Raw genomic sequence first — 17,311 nt, 5'->3', positions numbered from 1 at the left:
TTTTCGTTATTGACTTCAGTTGACATCAGTATCGTATCAGTATCGAAAAGGCACTCATCATATAGTATGATGAACTAGCCCACTATTAATATTAATATAATTAGTTTAAGTAGGCATAGACCTAGCCCATAATAACAAGACTGTACCAATAATAAATATTGTCTCACTGTATAAACTAATATCCGGGTTTGTCATAGCCTATTTAAAGTAATATTTTGGATCGGAGAATAAATGTTTTTCTTTTACTGATCAACTTTCAACTGCACTCTATACTATTGTATTATCTAAAAAGTTATTTTGATGTGTGCAGTGCTTCAGGAAAATATCAAGTGATATTTTGTCCTACCTGGCGTGATCGTACCGAATACTACCGTATTAGTATAGTACTACGTTTCCAGTGTATACTTGCGAAATAAATTAGCAAGTGGTGGGAATTGAACCTACGGCCTCCAGATAACTAGCCCGGCGCCATAAAAAATTGATGTTAAAGATATTTTTAATTTAGAATTAAATTCATCCTTTAGTTCTATTACACCCATGGAACAATAATAAGTACGGTAGTATTTAATACCTTTTAATAAAGAATTAGTCAATAATTGGTTTAAATGAACAACTCCTCCTTGTTCTTTTTATATTTTTTGTTCTGTTGTCTTTCTTTTTTAATCAACAGTGATTGCAAGCCACATTTTCCAACTAAAACATCTTGAGTTCAGCATTCGAAGATTTGAATTTCTAAGTATTAATTATAGTTTATAGTTTGGTTAAAGATTCTCAATCGTATTTGATTGAATCTAACAAAACCAATATTTTGGTCACACCAAAAGAAACAAGGCAGACAGAAACTTTCCTGTTGACATTTTATTTGAAAGGAAAGTGAAATAAATTTTGTTAACAATGTGGTCGATTTTTATTGGTAATTTAGATTCAATATGATGTGGGCTCACGTAGAAAAACTACGATGATATCATACGTAATCCTATAGATATTTTCTCCCTCCAGTTAGTTTTCTCTGCTGACCTTGATCACCAGCACTAATACTTCGCAGAGTTTGCACTTGTGTTTTAGACTCGCCATTTCAGAGACCTGGTCCGTAAAGGTAGATTCAATTTTTTTTCCAACTAAACTTCTATAGGCCTATCGTTGTATATAGTTCTATAAGTACCATAATTGTATATAAACACTCCAGTATCAATTTTATTCTACTACTTGTTGTCGTGGAATTGTATTATATTTTAATGATTCATAATTTATGAAGAAATTGGATAATCAATTTACCCTCTGATAATATAGTTCTTTCAATCATTTTGTGAATGTTAGTACCAGAAAATTTAATTTTATTAATATGCATAAATACGAAGTTTTCACTAAGATGAATAATAGACACTTCCCTCGATAAAGAGAGGTTACTAACAGTGCTGCGTTGTATTATATCAGTACGGCACTGTACTGTGTACTTGCGTATAGCTTTATTAATCCACCCTTTGGTTAGAAATGGAATAGGCTGCTACAGTGAGGTCTCTTCAAATGAAATCGTGTGTGTGGAAATCCCCGATCACAAAATGGAGTTTCCAAAATGAGTAATTTTTTTGAATTTGATAGCTCTATGCCTGTAAGTTTCTTGTAATTGTTACACACAATGCCAGTTTTAATTTCTTAGATATGTACTTTAAATGCTCGTTTATAAATTATAACTTTTTTTTAGTTGAACTACGAAATGAATGAAGTTTTTCCGCGTTCATCATGCACGACCATTTTTTGTCCAGGGCAGGAAACACCTCCATGAATGGTTTGGGCAAGGCGTAGAGAGCCATTTGATGGCCTAGGTGCAGCTGCCTATGTATGCGTAGGGCTAGCGGTCCACGCTCACTAAGTAAAACAAATCTACTGACTTAATTTACTTATATTTCAGCTACTTGGTTTATTTTGTTACCTTTACCACTTAACAATAATGTCACAATATATTCATTGTAGGCTAGGCCTTTGCTCTAGGCCCTCTATGCCAAGATTAACGCCTTCCTACTTTAATGTTGTTTTTTTTTTCTCCATTTATCACACAGCAAGGAGGGTAGGCTTAGACTTTAGCTTTACTAATATTGTAAAAGTAGAATGTGTTTAATCAATGCCCACCATTCCTCATCATAAGGTTGTTTAACTTCCTAGTACACAAGGCCTATGCAGTATTTTGTAGTGCTTCATTTTTTGGTTGTTTTGTAATTATTTAGGCCTATATGTTCATTTTTTTTTGGTAAACAGCAGATAATATTGGGTATATTTATGATCTGGTTTCTTTCCAGAATGTTGTAAAGCACACCACATGTGGGCAAAGTGCGACCTGCTAGTGATTTTTTTGCGGCCAAAACTTATTTGTGCGGCCCGCCAAATGTCTTTGTCTAAAAAACACCTTGTTTTTTGTGGGCCAGCAGCGATCATCTGTAAAAAGTACTGTAATAGTAAAACAGAGCGTGAAGTGGCCATAAAACAGTGTAGGAAGGTTTTTGGAAACGCACAGAAACATCAAAGTTTATGTGCGACCCTCGGAGTTAAATCAAAAATTCACTTAGGCCCTCTGACCATTTTTAATGCCCACCCCTGAACTCCAGTTGCTGTACCTTTAGCATTGTACACTAAATTCTATTGAATAAATGAGAATATTCTAGGAGCATGACTTTAAATACTTTCCAAGATTTCTTGATTAAAAGTGATAGGCCTACATAAAATATGTGGATCAAATGCGATCAGTGGACCGTGGTTATGCAACCTTCTCCGATGTTCTAACCCATTGAAGAAGATATTTGTCCTCGGTCCATGGATTGCACTTGTTCCAAATATTCACTCCAAACTAGACAGACATTTGACAGACTGTCTGCGAGGGAATATTATATCCCTGTGCGAAACTTTAGGCCTATAAATCAGTCTGTGCGTTTTAAAAATATAGGCCAATTTTGTTGCAAATTTTTGTAGAATATTATTGGCCTATATCACAATATACTATTATATGTAATACTTTGCAGTGAGGAATAGTTAGTCCACAAATATTATTTTCCTCAAAGTAATGCTTATTTATCTGGTATATATGATTATTTTCCTTTTTTGTTTATATGTATCACACTCATATTAGCAGACCATAAGTTGACTATGTTTGCACATAATGTATCTGACACAAATCTAACTTGCCATGTCATTGATAAACAATATAAACAAAGCGAGTCCTAACCAAACAAGAAGTCTATAAATTTTGTCATTGTTGACAACCATGTTTTTGTTGCGGTAATGATGATTTTTTACACTGTAGTATAATGACATCATTATTGTTGTTATTATTTGTTTTATTTGTTTGATAATCATCTTGCTAATAATTCCACATGATGCCACTACAATTCTGTGTCACTAACAAGTATAGGGACGGTGCAATTCCTTACCTGTATTCTTATGCTTTGCAGTTTCTATCTGTGGGGAAGATCCACAATATTTCTTGTGTACTAAGTTCAGTATAATATGATTGTTCTAATCATATGTTCTGCTATTTATGTCTTTGTTTATTTGGTCTTTCAGTGTTTTATTTTTAAGACAGAGAACAGCTTAGCTCAGTCGGTTAAACTGGTGGTAGCCACTGTGTGTGTGCTAACAGTGGAGATCTTTAGGTCCCCGGTACAATTCTCATCGCTGGTCCCCTTGTGTTTCAGCTGGAGGACTGATAGAAGTTACGATAGCGCACATGATAGCGCACTGTCTTTCAGATGAGATTTTTAAGCTGTTGGTGTCGCAATACACTATTTGGAAAAGAGTATTGAATTGTCTCCCAGTGTACTTCCCAATCACCACCCCAGTGGAAATAAGTCTGCAGACTTGTGGGCTGTCCTTTGTGTTTACACCGAATAAATCCATCCATCTATCTATCTATCCAAAACCTTTGTTATAAACATCACTTTTAATTCAGCCAATGATAATATTTTTGATATTCCAATAAAAAAAACAATATTAAACGAAATCTTGTAGTGTTTGAGACCAAGATAGCTGCTGTCATTTTAGAAATATGTTAGAGAGTGAGAATGTAGGTCTACAGTAGACAGGGTTGTAACAACAGGTTATACCAAAATTTTTATTACAAGGGCTGCCTATTGCAAATGGAAAAAGCATTGTAGCAGCTTTCAAAGATGGTACATGCCCTTTATGAATTCAACATAATTTTTTTGTAAATAATTATATCTTTTTACAGGCTGTTGAAAGGTCATTAATAAAATGTGTACAAAAACTCAAACAAAAAAATAAAGAAACTAAAATGACTCAGTCGTCTAAGAAGAAGTGTTTTAAGAGGATGTTGCATCGATGGTAAGTGAATTTTCAACATCGATAATTTATTGGTGAATATTTTCCTGTCCTTTTTAGCCTTTGGAGGAGTTTCCAGAAGATGAAGAATATGATGTTCTTAATGATGAAACATTTGGATCAGGTGCAGTGGGTAAGTTTAGAAAATCATTTATTTATACTTTCTACTGATATTGACAGTTTTCACCAAAGGATTATATACAGTATTTATTTAATTCATTAAAAATAATTAGTTTGTTATTAAAAATTGACTTCATCCAAACACATCAGTTGTTGCTCAAATGTTTCATAATATAGATTATAAACAAACAATACAAAAATATAAGCTGATTTCACTAATAATACTTTGTTTTTCCATAAGTGTATTAGGTTTATAAGTTTTTAATAACAATAATAACAATAAAAAATGACATTACAATTGAAATTCAGTGTACTACATTTTACAAATAGAAATGAGAGATTGAGGTTACCCTATAATTTTTTGACAACATTCACTATTGAAATTCAATTTGATTGATAATTTCTAGAAGAATGGCAAGCAGATGTGGATGACAAAGGATTTACAAAGAATTCTGTAAAGGTGATATCCAAGCATGGATCATCGCAGTCCAAAGCATCCCCAAATGATTCCGGGTTTGCAAGTGCGGAACAGTTACAATTCCAAGAGGTACTGTCAATAATTCTCACCCATTCCCAGCATGCCTCACCCACCCCCAGCATGCTTGTCAAGAGACCAACTACAGAGAAGTGACTAAACACAATATTTTGTGTTGTGTATTTTGTGTGAACCCATTTATAATATAGTCATCCAAATTACTTTTTCTTTATAACCTGCACATCTAACATCACACTCGCCAGTTACAAGATAAAACAATATATCCAATACTCTTACTGTTTTCTTTTGAGGCTTAGGCAGTGGAGTTGTTTTTAGTTCTTAAAATTTGAAGAGCAAGGCTACCAAATTACATCTCCATATTTTTAAATTGAACAGTAATAAGTAGTATTATAGTAATACCACCATGATATACACAGCAATGAAATTAACCCATGAGCCTGCTCATGTTACAAAAGGAAGTTAAGCTTTTACTTTGTCAGTGGTGTAATGCTTATGCGCTGTCATGTGGCGGTCTGCAGTGGCCCAAACCTCTAGGGCAACTGAAGGGTCCCCTCGCATATGGTCCTCGATCTGTCACCCAGACCAAAAAGGGTTTTGCTGATACATAACAGCATAATGTGTCCCTGACATCGACTGTAGAATATATCATATTATCCAGTGTGGTGAATTAAGGGGCGCTCTGCCTGCCCGGGGCCCCTAACTAAATTTTTCATTTTTTTTTTTTTGTGGAGATAAAAAGAAAATTATATTCACAAGTTTAAGTCTGTGTGTGCAATTCCCAACCATGCAGAGGTGCTAAAATCATAAATTTTATTACCTCAGCCCCAACCATGGTGGGGCTCAGGTGGTACATCCTCCATCTCTGAAAGTTCCTCCCTGGTCCTCCTCTATTTCAAATTCCTGGATCCACCACTGAAAATATTTAGAATTTAACAATGACAAACATGGTTAAAAAAATGAGCACTTCTATAATCCCACAATGGAATTAGTGAATGAGACCCAAAAAGGGCCAAGCAGTGGCTCCAGATATTTGCTGACAATGGGTCAGATATGTCCAACGGGATGTCCGACCCAAGGGGAGAGCATCAGTCCTCATCCCAGATTAAAAACAATCCATAGAAGGGTTCACGGGAGAGTTTTTAGAGCGTATGGTGGTCCAAATTGTGCTTCTAAACCAAACACTTGGGATTGGCAATTAAAATAACGTTATTTGGATAGGCCGATAATATTTGTTTTGAATTTTTTTAAACCATGTCAGAAGACGGGGTACAGACCTCTTCGACAGTGGAAAATTCCACTGAAAGGGCCCCATTCTCAGAAAGCCACAGGGCCCCGACCCCATCGTTACACCACTGTACTTTGCCAACTGTATTTGACTGTTGGTTTCATTCCAATTCTGTCCACCACGAGATAATGTCCTTTGGATTTTTAAATCTCATTGATGATGGAAGCCACTCTGACCAGTCAAGTATGAAACATGTTCAACGAAACCCGTCATTGAAAAAGTTGTCCTATTACACTACTTTCATTAACTCTAGAGGGGGTAAATGTATTTCAAACCATCCACAACACAAATTAAACACAAATTTTTATAATGCTTTGGCTATGTTTGATTTTATTAAAGCCTAGATTTTGAATTGTTACACTATTACAAGTGTTTTCACTATAATCATTACACGTGTAGACCAAATTGGGAAGGCTGTCCACTGTTGGTGGTAGCGAGTAGTGATTTTAAGGGAACGGTGTATTATACAGATCAATTTCTTGTAGGATGAGTTGGAACACAGCATTTCTCAACTTGTGTTGGATGAGGACCTAGATGACCCGGCAATAAGGAGTGCTACTCGTAAGCATCCTGCGACTGTAAGTCTTAACCTTTTGCTTATGTTACTTATAAAATTACAGTTTGCTTGGTATCTGTATAGAGTAAGATTCTAAATCAAAACTATTAAAAAAATATAGTATTTTATGTTTCTTAATGGTAGCTTTATTTTTACCTTAAGAACAAATGAATGTTTCAATAAAATATTAACTTAAACATTATTATTTAAATAAATTGATCACAATCTATTTTTAGAAACATAAGTTTACATATTTTAAAAATCCGTGTTTAAATATGAAATATTTTTTTAATTACGTAATAATCTGGATGGTCCATCCAGAAACAAGTCTAGAATTTTTTCACCTCCACTCAGGATATAATTAAAAGTCCTTGCCTGCACTATCTAGGCTACTCATGCTTCTGTACCATATATACAACCTTAGGAGAAACTACTAACTTGTAAGGCCCACTGGTATTTCCTAATTTCCAGACTTACATGAGGTCATCGTCTCCTGCAGCCCCATTCAGTGATGATCTCTTGTCATCAACCAACATCTGGGGCTCACCAGCACACCACTCTAGCAAGGAAGATGAGTTGAAAGCTATTCTTGGTATTGGTAGGGACATGAATGATGCAAGGTTACAGGTAATTGTCACTTTTATCATGGATTAGTGGTACGGGGTTCTGCTTGCATTTCAAAAATGGTGGTGTTCAAATCATATATGTGTCACTATGCTTGGGGTAAACTGTACTTTGTAGGATATAAATAAATGAGTTTAATGTTTTATTTTATACGTGGACTATATTATATGAAAATAAGACACTAATAACATCAAAACAGCATTGACAATTTTCCCGCACTCAAGAAATGCAATTTTTAGAGATGTTTTATAATTCAATCATCAGGATTCTGCCATTATGTCAGCCATACCGTCCCAAAATCGAATTGTTACAGCCGAAGAACTTGAGAAAGACTTACGGAGTAGAGCACCCCCAGCAAGGTCAGTCTCACCTGTCATAGGCTCTCCACCTGCTTCGTCCATGATGCCTATCGGCACTCCGCCCAGACACCAGTACATGCAGATGACACCAGGTGTAATACCTGTACAGGTATGTTAAGTAATCTCGCCTCATTGTTCAATATATATAAAAATTAGATACACTGGTGTTACATTATCTTGAACGGGGCATGTGCTAGCAATAATTACCTATCGTCCCCCACTACTACATCGCATCTGTGACATAGAAGTTGTCATTGAGATTGGCTTATAGTCCTTAAGGAAGTGCCAAGAAACAGCGGAAATGTTCTAAACCTTAAGGTCGAATTTTTTAGTAGATTAGCAGTATATACATAGATGAATAAATATTATAAATGATAATATGTTTTATTTAAATTGTGCCAAATATCTATCAATAAGTAATAAAATGTTTTGTAAACTTTCATTTATTTAGAATGATTTATCTTAAATTTAATCATATGCTTTACAGACTCCACCACAAATTCTGCCCTCACCTATGCAGCCAAGCATCCACCAATTAACTCAGCAAATTCTACAGAAGACGGGGGGAAGTGGAAACCCCCAGCAGATCAACCACATGATACAGAGAATGTTACTTAACAGTGGGCGTGTCTCACCGACTCCAATAGCTAATGCCATACTGGCCAGCTTTGCTCAGGGACACCAGCAAATGAGTCCTAGGCCAGGCTTTACTAGGTCCCCTTTTCATCATTTTCAACAGGGCAGGGTTCCCTCATCACCCATGAGCATGCCAGGTAGAGGTCCATCCACACCTGGTATGGGACATCGCGGTGGTATGATGGGCAGTCCACATCAACATAGCCCACATCAACAAAGTCCACATCAGCAAAATGCTGTCAGGTTTGTGTTACTACTTAATAATGATATTATGATGACTAATTTTTAAGAAAATGATACTATTCTGATTTTGTCATCATCATTAGCCTGTTACATTCTACTCCTCCGAAGTGCAATTACTCAATGTATTAAACTTCAGAGTAGTAGAATCTGTATAACCAAGTTTCCTTAAAATCGCTACACTGTCGGTACAGTGTAATCGTAGTACTGCGTAGTAGTCCCTCACGCAATTTGGAAGGCTCCCCGACTTGTCTGACCTATCAGCATCACCGAAAGCTGTTGGTGATAGTATGTAGTGATTGTATCAGGGATGTATCATGTAGTTATGGTGGACAGAGGTGGGCTGAGCCACCAAGTCTTGAAGTTTTCCACCCAGTCAAAAGCTAATTTCACGGCCCTCTACCCACCCTTATTAACTCACTTTTCCATCCTTAAAATTCACTCCTATTAATTAGAGTTATCACCCACCTACCCTTAAAATGTCTATCATCCATCCTTAGTTTTCTACATCTACAACTCTGTTGTATGGAAACCAAGTTAATTCCGAATCTTTACGGTAACAAAAGTACACATTCTGGATTACGTCTTTGTGTACCACACAGAGAACACTGTTTTCACAGTTGTCCAAGCGGTTGATTACCTGTGAGTTCAGATGTATGCCTTTTAGGATATGAAAGTTCGGTTTTACATGGTGTATGCTGTTTTTACTGTATAATTTTCTTATAGTTATTCTATATTATAATTACGCATATTTCAAAGCCCTCAGATATTGCAAAACCAAGGTACTCAATAAACGACTGGGATTCAAAACCTTCCTGCATCAAAAACATTTGAACATAAATTATAAAATTTCCGATCACACGATTGAATATCAATTTATATTTTAGAATAGTTGATAGGGAAAAAAATGGCTTCTTACCGTCGTTTTTCACCAGAACGGTAGAGCCCATAGGCCTTACGCCACTGTTAGTGTTAGCCCTCAAATTTAAGTTTAATAATGCATTAACTTATAAATAAAATATATACTGATTTTTATACATCCTTGATGCATCCTCACCTCTTTTAGTGGTCATGAATAATTGCTTCTTTATCTAATATTAAACACTTGAATAATTGTAAATTTTGCAGGCACTATTCAGGAGGCCATGGTGGTGATGGGTACAACAGGAATTATAATCAACACAATTTTCATTCACCAAATCAATATGGACAGTTGTAAGTATCATACTCTGTATTACCACCAAGGTTCAGACTTTGTTGGTTGTCCTTTGGTGTGTTTCTCGCAAAAATACTCCTATCATATCCTGGTCATTAGGGCCATAGAGAATTATGCAATAAATTGCCACCTTTTCTGAAAAATTAAATGTTTTGTCTGCAATGTGAATTTTTACAATTATTTTGCATTCCTTTGGGGACAGATATTACTGTTTGCATTAAAAATGAAACCCTAATTTGGGCAACACCAACTTTTTTTAGCCTGATGATTATAATAATTCTAATCTTAATTGGCATTTTTCCTAGTAATAGGAATAACAGACATTTTAGGCCCAACCGAAATGAGTCTAGAGGCCACCCATCCAATCAAAACACTCATAATGGAGTTAATGATGAATATGCAAATTTGATGACACAGAAGGAGAAGGATTGGGTGTTGAGGATTCAAATGCTACAGCTTCAGACAGATGATCCAATGGTGGAAGATTTCTACTACCAGGTAAGAGGCTATCTGTTCATGTATGAAGCTGTCACATGATAACGGTGAACCTCAAATTGTATTATCTGGTTTCCTGCATCAATCCTGATGAAATTCACAGGAATATTTACAATTGAGAGTAAAGTATATATAATAATGGGCGTATTTGACTGGTCATTCTACGTTAAACCACGCCCACCTGCTCAGTGGTAAAATCCTACTTAACGAAGATGACCAGTCAAATAGAACACTGGTAAATACTCAACAAAACAAAATGGCTGCATAGTTACCGCAATACACGCTGTGTAATCAAGGCTGCTTGGATTGTGGCATTATGGGTATTTCGTAAACAAAATGTTTACAACCAGTTTTTGAATTCTGTTACCCTACAATTATTTGTTGACTGAATGTGGGTAAATATTATAATTTTTATTTTCTGAAATTTAATCTAAATTATTATCACAAATGTTGTTGCTGAACTGACCAATCAGCCATGTTTTTTTTGGTCATGTGGATCTTGTGTGTTTATTTATCTTTGCTTTTGTTAAGGGGGCTATTAGCCTAAAGGTCTGTGCTCTGAGCAGCACATGATTTTATTATATCCTCCTCCATTTATTGTATGTTATCTGTGGAAAAACTAAAGAATGTCAAATCTGAATCTGAAACTTAACGCTGATTAATGCACTCTGGTTTACGTTAATTTTCGTTGTCAATGAAGTCTATTTCATAAACCAGTCGAATGAAAATGATACTCAACGAAAAATCGTAGTCAAGGAAATGAACCAGTCAAATAAGCCCAATGATATATTTATTTTCCTCAAATACAGGAGGAGGACAAAGCCAATGAGGAACTAGGTTCCTACACAAGATTTGGTAGCCCCAAATATAAAACATCAAAGAAAAAACAAATGACAGTATACAATCTCACATAGCAAAGACTCCTTGCATACGTACATTTACATATATATGGGTAGCAGAATTACAAATCACGACGAGTCGAATGGCTATTCGGTAGGGCGCTGCAACCTACAGCCATAATATCGGAGCTGGTTTGCATGGCAGGCTCGCCTATAGTTCTGGAGGTGGAACAAGTCTTCTCGGATAAGGAATGTAAACCATAGGCCTAGTGTGCATCTTTTTCGAGATGAGTAGGGGGTTACCGCGGTGTACTGGTCCATACAGCGCCTGTTGTCTTGCGATGGGATTGCCACTTTGAAGAGTGATTTAGTTCACTGTTTGGCATGTCTTTGGTTTTGGTCCTAGTGCCTAAAGCTGAATAAACAACACACCCAGAAGACTTGGTGTGGCTTGGATAACAACTTTTATATTTACAAATAGTATGTATACCTACCAGTATTAAACAGTGGGACATAAAATAGAATTTTGATTTTATGCAGGAATTTTCAGCATTCAATTTTTATTAGAGGAAATGGTATTTCCTGATAATCCCTTTATTCCCTTTTATAATAATGATATTAAATTTACATAATAATTAAAAATAATGAATTATTACTAAATGATTGTTGTAAGGTATAATGCAGGATTAGATAATGTAAAATTATTTTTATCGTAGATGTTTATACAGAAACAGAAGGCGAAAGAGCAGTGTGTAGAAGGCATCCAATCAGAAGGCCAGAATAAGGAGAAGAAACCAAAGGTTCTACTGCCCCCACCTAAGCTTGAAATAAGAGAATACAAACCAAGTAGGTTATGATAACAAGATATAACAGTGATACTCCACAGAAATATATAACCATGTCTAGAAGTAAATATGATTCTAATGCCATATTCAAACAGTGTAGTTGGTGCAAAGATTTTGACAAAAACTCTCAACCTTGGGTCGGTGGTTCGAAACCCTCGCCATTGAAGTGTCTTGTCTCCATAGTCAAGACACTTTATCTACTTTTATCTCTTTCAACCCAGGAGTATAAATGGGCACTGGCATAGGCTGGGAAGGTTAAAAACAGACTTGTCTGGAAGGTGTGACAAACCCTTCACAACAAGATGGGCACTCCAGCCTCAGAGACTATATATTTCTTAGGCCCTTTGTACCCCCAGAATAAAAAAGGTTGTTGTCAATGTTATACAGTTGATGATCCCTACAAATTCTAACCATAATTTTTCATCTGCTTTTAGTGCAATTTTCTGGAGCACTTGGTAAACTGACTGCAGTTAGTGTCAATAACCCCAGGAAGATCATTGATATTGACATGGGCAATAGCATTGATGAAGATGAGGTAAGCTGTATAATAATAAACAATACATATCAGGCCCATAGGAAGCGGTTTGTTATTGGTCAGAAGGGTCTTAGTACCCTGAAGTGATATTACATTCACCTCTTGTGGGATTATGTAGAATGTCATTAACTAGAGAATTTAGCCCCCAAATACTCTAGTATAGACCAAAGTCAAATTTAAATAAATGTATAGCAATTTTGATGCCTAGATATGTGCTTGAATTTGGGCAATTTTGTTTTGTGAAAATAAGGTTGTGTGTCAAAAAGATGATTTGGCTTAAACACAATATTGGTAGTTTAGCACTGGATATTTAAATTTTTAAGAAGCTTTTTTAATATGAATCTTAATATAATTTTTTTTTTTCTTTCACATTACCCTAATACCCTATTCAGACTACACCCTGTTGCGATCAGTTGCAATGTAATCGTTGGTAATCCAAAACTGATTACTCCCAATCACAATCAACGGGGGCATTCGGACCAAATCAGTCACAAAAAATCTATATATTAGAATGGGATGTCAAATTGTACAGTGTCTGTGGAATTCATTGTGATCAGATTCCATGGTAATTGGGAGTTATAATAAATAGCAACAAGTAACAATTGCGATTTCATTACTTATTGTCTACTGTTGGTGAGCTTTCACACATGACTGTAAATTGCAATTTGGTGCGGTTGATTGTCGCAGTTGCTACAACTGATCGCAATGTGATGCTAGTGTGAATAGGGTAAACATCTTTTTTTTAAGCTGGGGAAATGGAGTTTTTTCGAGTGGTTTTGAAAATCCTATGGTCTGCTAGGCTGTTAACGCAGGACCCTGGGATTTGGAAGACTATATTCCCATCCTAGATGAGGCCAACAAATTATTTGTGAAATTTATCAAGGAATTTAATTCATTTTAACAATCTATCTATTTTTTAATAATTTTTTAGGATTCAAAAACAAAGGCTGTTATTCATTCAAATAAACAACAAAAAGCATTACTAATGAAGATAGAGAAATTATACATCCTTATGCTTTCGATAAATGACCTGAAACGCCAGCTGGATGATGCGAAGGAGGTCACTGACCTTGAAACATTACGAGCAAATAGGAAAACGTTGCAGGAGAAGCTATTTTCTGGTCTTCATATCGAACAGCAGCTAAAAGACAGGTGGGTCATTTGCCGGGTGAGTGGGAAACATTGATTTTTGTTACAGCGATTAGGGTCGATTTTCTGTGTCCTGTCAACTCACTTAGTTGGTTTTTTTTTTTTTTTTTGTACTGTTTGTGTTGTTTTGATAAACAGAATAAGAATATACGTGAAAGAACTGCTGACAAACTGTAGGTGATGTGAATATGGATTCATTATATAACAAAATTATTTACTCATTAGCATAATGAAATATTGTTATATATCTTAACCCTAATACAGACTTTATGTAGAGTACAGGACAAAACGGTGTACCTAATAAGGTAATTCCAAAAAAGAAAAGCCTTTCAAAACCATAGATTGTCGTAGCTCCTGGGGCTTTGTCCCTGGACCCCCTAACTTCTACCCCCTCCCAGGGGCATTTATGCTGCTGTCAGAGACATAAAAAATTAGTTGGACGAATGGTGGGTTGCCAAGATAGCTACCCTGAAATATAGGATCGCCATGTGAAAAAGTTTGAATACAAGGGCAGTACAGGATCAGAAGCATGGCCCATAGGAAGTAGTTCGTTATTAGTCATGGCAGAGAGTCTTAGCACCCCGAGGGAGTCTCAATGGGCATCCAATTGGTCATTCTAGGAATGTTGGTCCAGAGACTGAATAACATTTCAACCCCACATATGGGAAATATTCAATTGCAGTAGAACACCAGTGTCCAAACACTTACTTAAGGCAGAAGCCACAACACACTGAAAGAGACACTGACTGGAGACTAGATTGGCAATCCATCAGCACTATTTAACTATGTACTGTACCACACTATATTGTGATTGCAAAATATGAAACATGACAGATAATTAGCATTTATTTCAATTCAGTTTTCAATTTTAATTTATTTCACTAGTAAATCATACATTATGCAAATGGCGTAACGAAAAGTCAAAGCTTGTAGGCATGGAGCTGATGGTAATGAATTCCAGAATGTATAACCTTGAGTAGATATTAGATTATATTAAAAAGCAACCACATGCTGGAAGCATGCATTAATTTAGAACATACTGTAATTGTGAAATGAAGAACAATGTTCAAAAGTGTAACTTGGCAATGGCATACAAACAAAATTGGTTAGTGATAATATTGGTAAGCCATAACTGCATCCTATGGCCTTGAAAAGTTATACTGTACCTAATTTGTAATATTTGTAAAAATTAAGGTCAAGGCAAATTCATACTTATATATTGCAATGTTAATTACCGTACTGTATAAATATTAGCAAAGATGTCGAAAATGTATTAAAAATCCATTACTATATTAATGATATAAACTGTATAATGCAAGATGTTGGCATATGAATTGTCCTTGCAGTCTTCATGTAAATAATTCCCTGAATTGTAAAGCTACCCTGGATAAAAAGTTTGCATCTAGGCCTACTTGTAGCAGTATCACAAGCCTGTTTTTGTTTACCATGGAGAACCGGATGCATATAAAATGGTTCGGATCCCATGAAATATTCAATCAAATTTAGTCTAAGAGGGTACAAAATTTTGTGATTTAATGATGTAACAAAAATGACCACTTCACAGGCAGACTGTTTCCTATGATTATATCCAACATCACATGCAAAATCAAATTTTACCTGCCTTTTTTCAAAATGTTCGTTAATTCTGACTGTAGAGAAAGCAAAGAAAATAAGGCAAGAACACCCATAGTTTGTATTTCTTCAGCTAATGTTGATTGTAATACATCACTGTGCTTTTGAAAATCAACCATTTTTGGGGGCCTAAATTGGTTGATTTTAAACAAATAAGAAATAAAATAAAATTGACAAAACAAGCATATTATAAAACATTCGAAATGTGAAATTACCATTAATAAATATTAGTCTGTAAAATTGAGGTTCCACTATCTGGATTTAATTATTAAACTTATTTTTAAAATAAATGTATTCATGCATTATAAACACATTTTAACTCAAATGGAATTCTACAGTTGCTCATGAATTTTAGTATAAATGAATACAGTGACATTTAAGACTCATGTAAAACCACCGATGTATGTACTTTAAGTCACGTTATTGCTGCGAAGCAGCCAATTCATATTCTTGACAGCAATTTGACCTCTGAAAGGTCATTGTTTGTCAAAAAACGAGTGACAAAGATGACTGAAAAGCGGAGTTTCCTTCTTTCGTTCTGCCGGGTAAAATCAATTACTTTAGGCGACGTTTGTAGACTAACCTACTCGTACCAACGTCCGCATGTCGCGCTAGCCTTATCCTACTCTAGGCCTAGACTAGCTAGGATGGTATAGGCTTAGCCTTGAAGACGAAGGTCCCAATGAAAAACAATGTCGCTCTTTGATAGCTAACATTGTCTATTTAACATCACAATAATTCATTATTAGACCTATAGTTGTTTTTTTGAATTGTACTCCACAAATCTCAGCCGATACCTCGCACAAGTGGCTAACGTCTCTATCTATTGTCGTGACGTCACGGCTCGCTGGCTCACACTTGTGATATGTCTCGCACTTGTGATCAAATAACACGCTGGCTCGCACTTTGGCAACACTCTTTGGCTGTCAACTCGCCCCTAGAAAACCCGCCAATGGAAACTTGCCCCATAAAAAATGTACACTTCCTAGACCATGCAGTCTTCAAAATAAAAATTGTAACCTTTGGTAATCAACTACATTTTCCACATACATAGAAATTTTTGAAACTTTATTAAAAAAAACCTAAACCATAATTCACCACACTATAGACACTTTTTGACAAAAATGAAATTACGACTTTGTTACCCAATGAGAAGTGTTCTAATATAGACAATGGGTCGTGTCTCATATTATTTGTTATAGTTTTATTATTCATTATTTTCACTTGACTCGCATAAATAATTTTTTCACGTGACTCGCATAAATAATTTTGTTCGAAGAACATTTATATGCAGTTGTACTTCGCAGCACTTCACTTGCAATTTGCAATTTCTAGTCTATGCTATATCAGTACATTAAAATTCAATGTACAGTGTTTTTTTTGTTTTTTTTTTTAAATTCTAAAATAAAATGGAAAAGAAGAAAAGAAAATCATATTCAAATTTCAGTCTGAGAGTGCCATTTCCGACCATGTGGAGGTGTTATAATCATAAATTTTCTAACCTCAGCCTCCACCGTGGTGGGGCTGAGGTGGTATTTATCCCATACCTGTAAATTTCTTCACTGGCCCCTTCTATTTTGAATCAACTGCTATAAAAGAAAATGGGTGGGGCTGACATAGGAAAAAAAAATATGCAAGTACAGTACACAATTTATGCCGGGCTCCCCTACCGGTTTTAACAGATTGGAACTGGCCCCTATCCTAAAAAGTTTGAATACCTGGGATCTATACTCTATATAAATATTACATAGTAACTTAGGTATGGCGATACACTTCTACTTGTGGGTTTTAAAGATGTGTATATATATATATATATATATATATACATATATATATATATATATATATCACCACCTGATGAAGGGCGATGCCCGAAAACGTTTGTGTTTTTTACCATTAAAAGTTACGGCTACTCTACACTTTTGCTTTATGCGTTTTATTACTATTTTATTGAAGCC

General features: G+C 35.5%; 1 protein-coding gene across 1 annotated transcript in view; it reads left to right on the top strand.

Annotated features, from left to right (window-relative positions):
- Positions 1-1,479: 1,479 nt before the first annotated feature.
- LOC117114334 (protein PAT1 homolog 1-like) overlaps positions 1,480-17,311 on the top strand; it is a 22,198-nt gene continuing 6,366 nt past the window's right edge. The window contains exons 1-12 of the mRNA XM_033257981.1: positions 1,480-1,609; positions 4,387-4,459; positions 4,854-4,993; positions 6,713-6,805; positions 7,255-7,410; positions 7,672-7,875; positions 8,254-8,645; positions 9,771-9,857; positions 10,164-10,356; positions 11,909-12,038; positions 12,472-12,572; positions 13,504-13,724. Coding sequence (XP_033113872.1) covers positions 1,574-1,609; positions 4,387-4,459; positions 4,854-4,993; positions 6,713-6,805; positions 7,255-7,410; positions 7,672-7,875; positions 8,254-8,645; positions 9,771-9,857; positions 10,164-10,356; positions 11,909-12,038; positions 12,472-12,572; positions 13,504-13,724 — 1,826 coding nt within the window. The 5' untranslated portion in view covers positions 1,480-1,573. The remainder of the gene's footprint in view (positions 1,610-4,386; positions 4,460-4,853; positions 4,994-6,712; positions 6,806-7,254; positions 7,411-7,671; positions 7,876-8,253; positions 8,646-9,770; positions 9,858-10,163; positions 10,357-11,908; positions 12,039-12,471; positions 12,573-13,503; positions 13,725-17,311) is intronic.

This window comes from Anneissia japonica, unplaced genomic scaffold (assembly GCF_011630105.1).
Source record: "Anneissia japonica isolate Jap-2015-1 unplaced genomic scaffold, ASM1163010v1 scaffold2994_len2133135_cov197, whole genome shotgun sequence".
Classification (NCBI taxonomy): Eukaryota; Metazoa; Echinodermata; class Crinoidea; order Comatulida; family Comatulidae; genus Anneissia; species Anneissia japonica.
The sequence above is the reverse complement of the archived record's forward strand: the minus strand, read 5'-3'. Positions and strand labels throughout refer to the sequence as shown.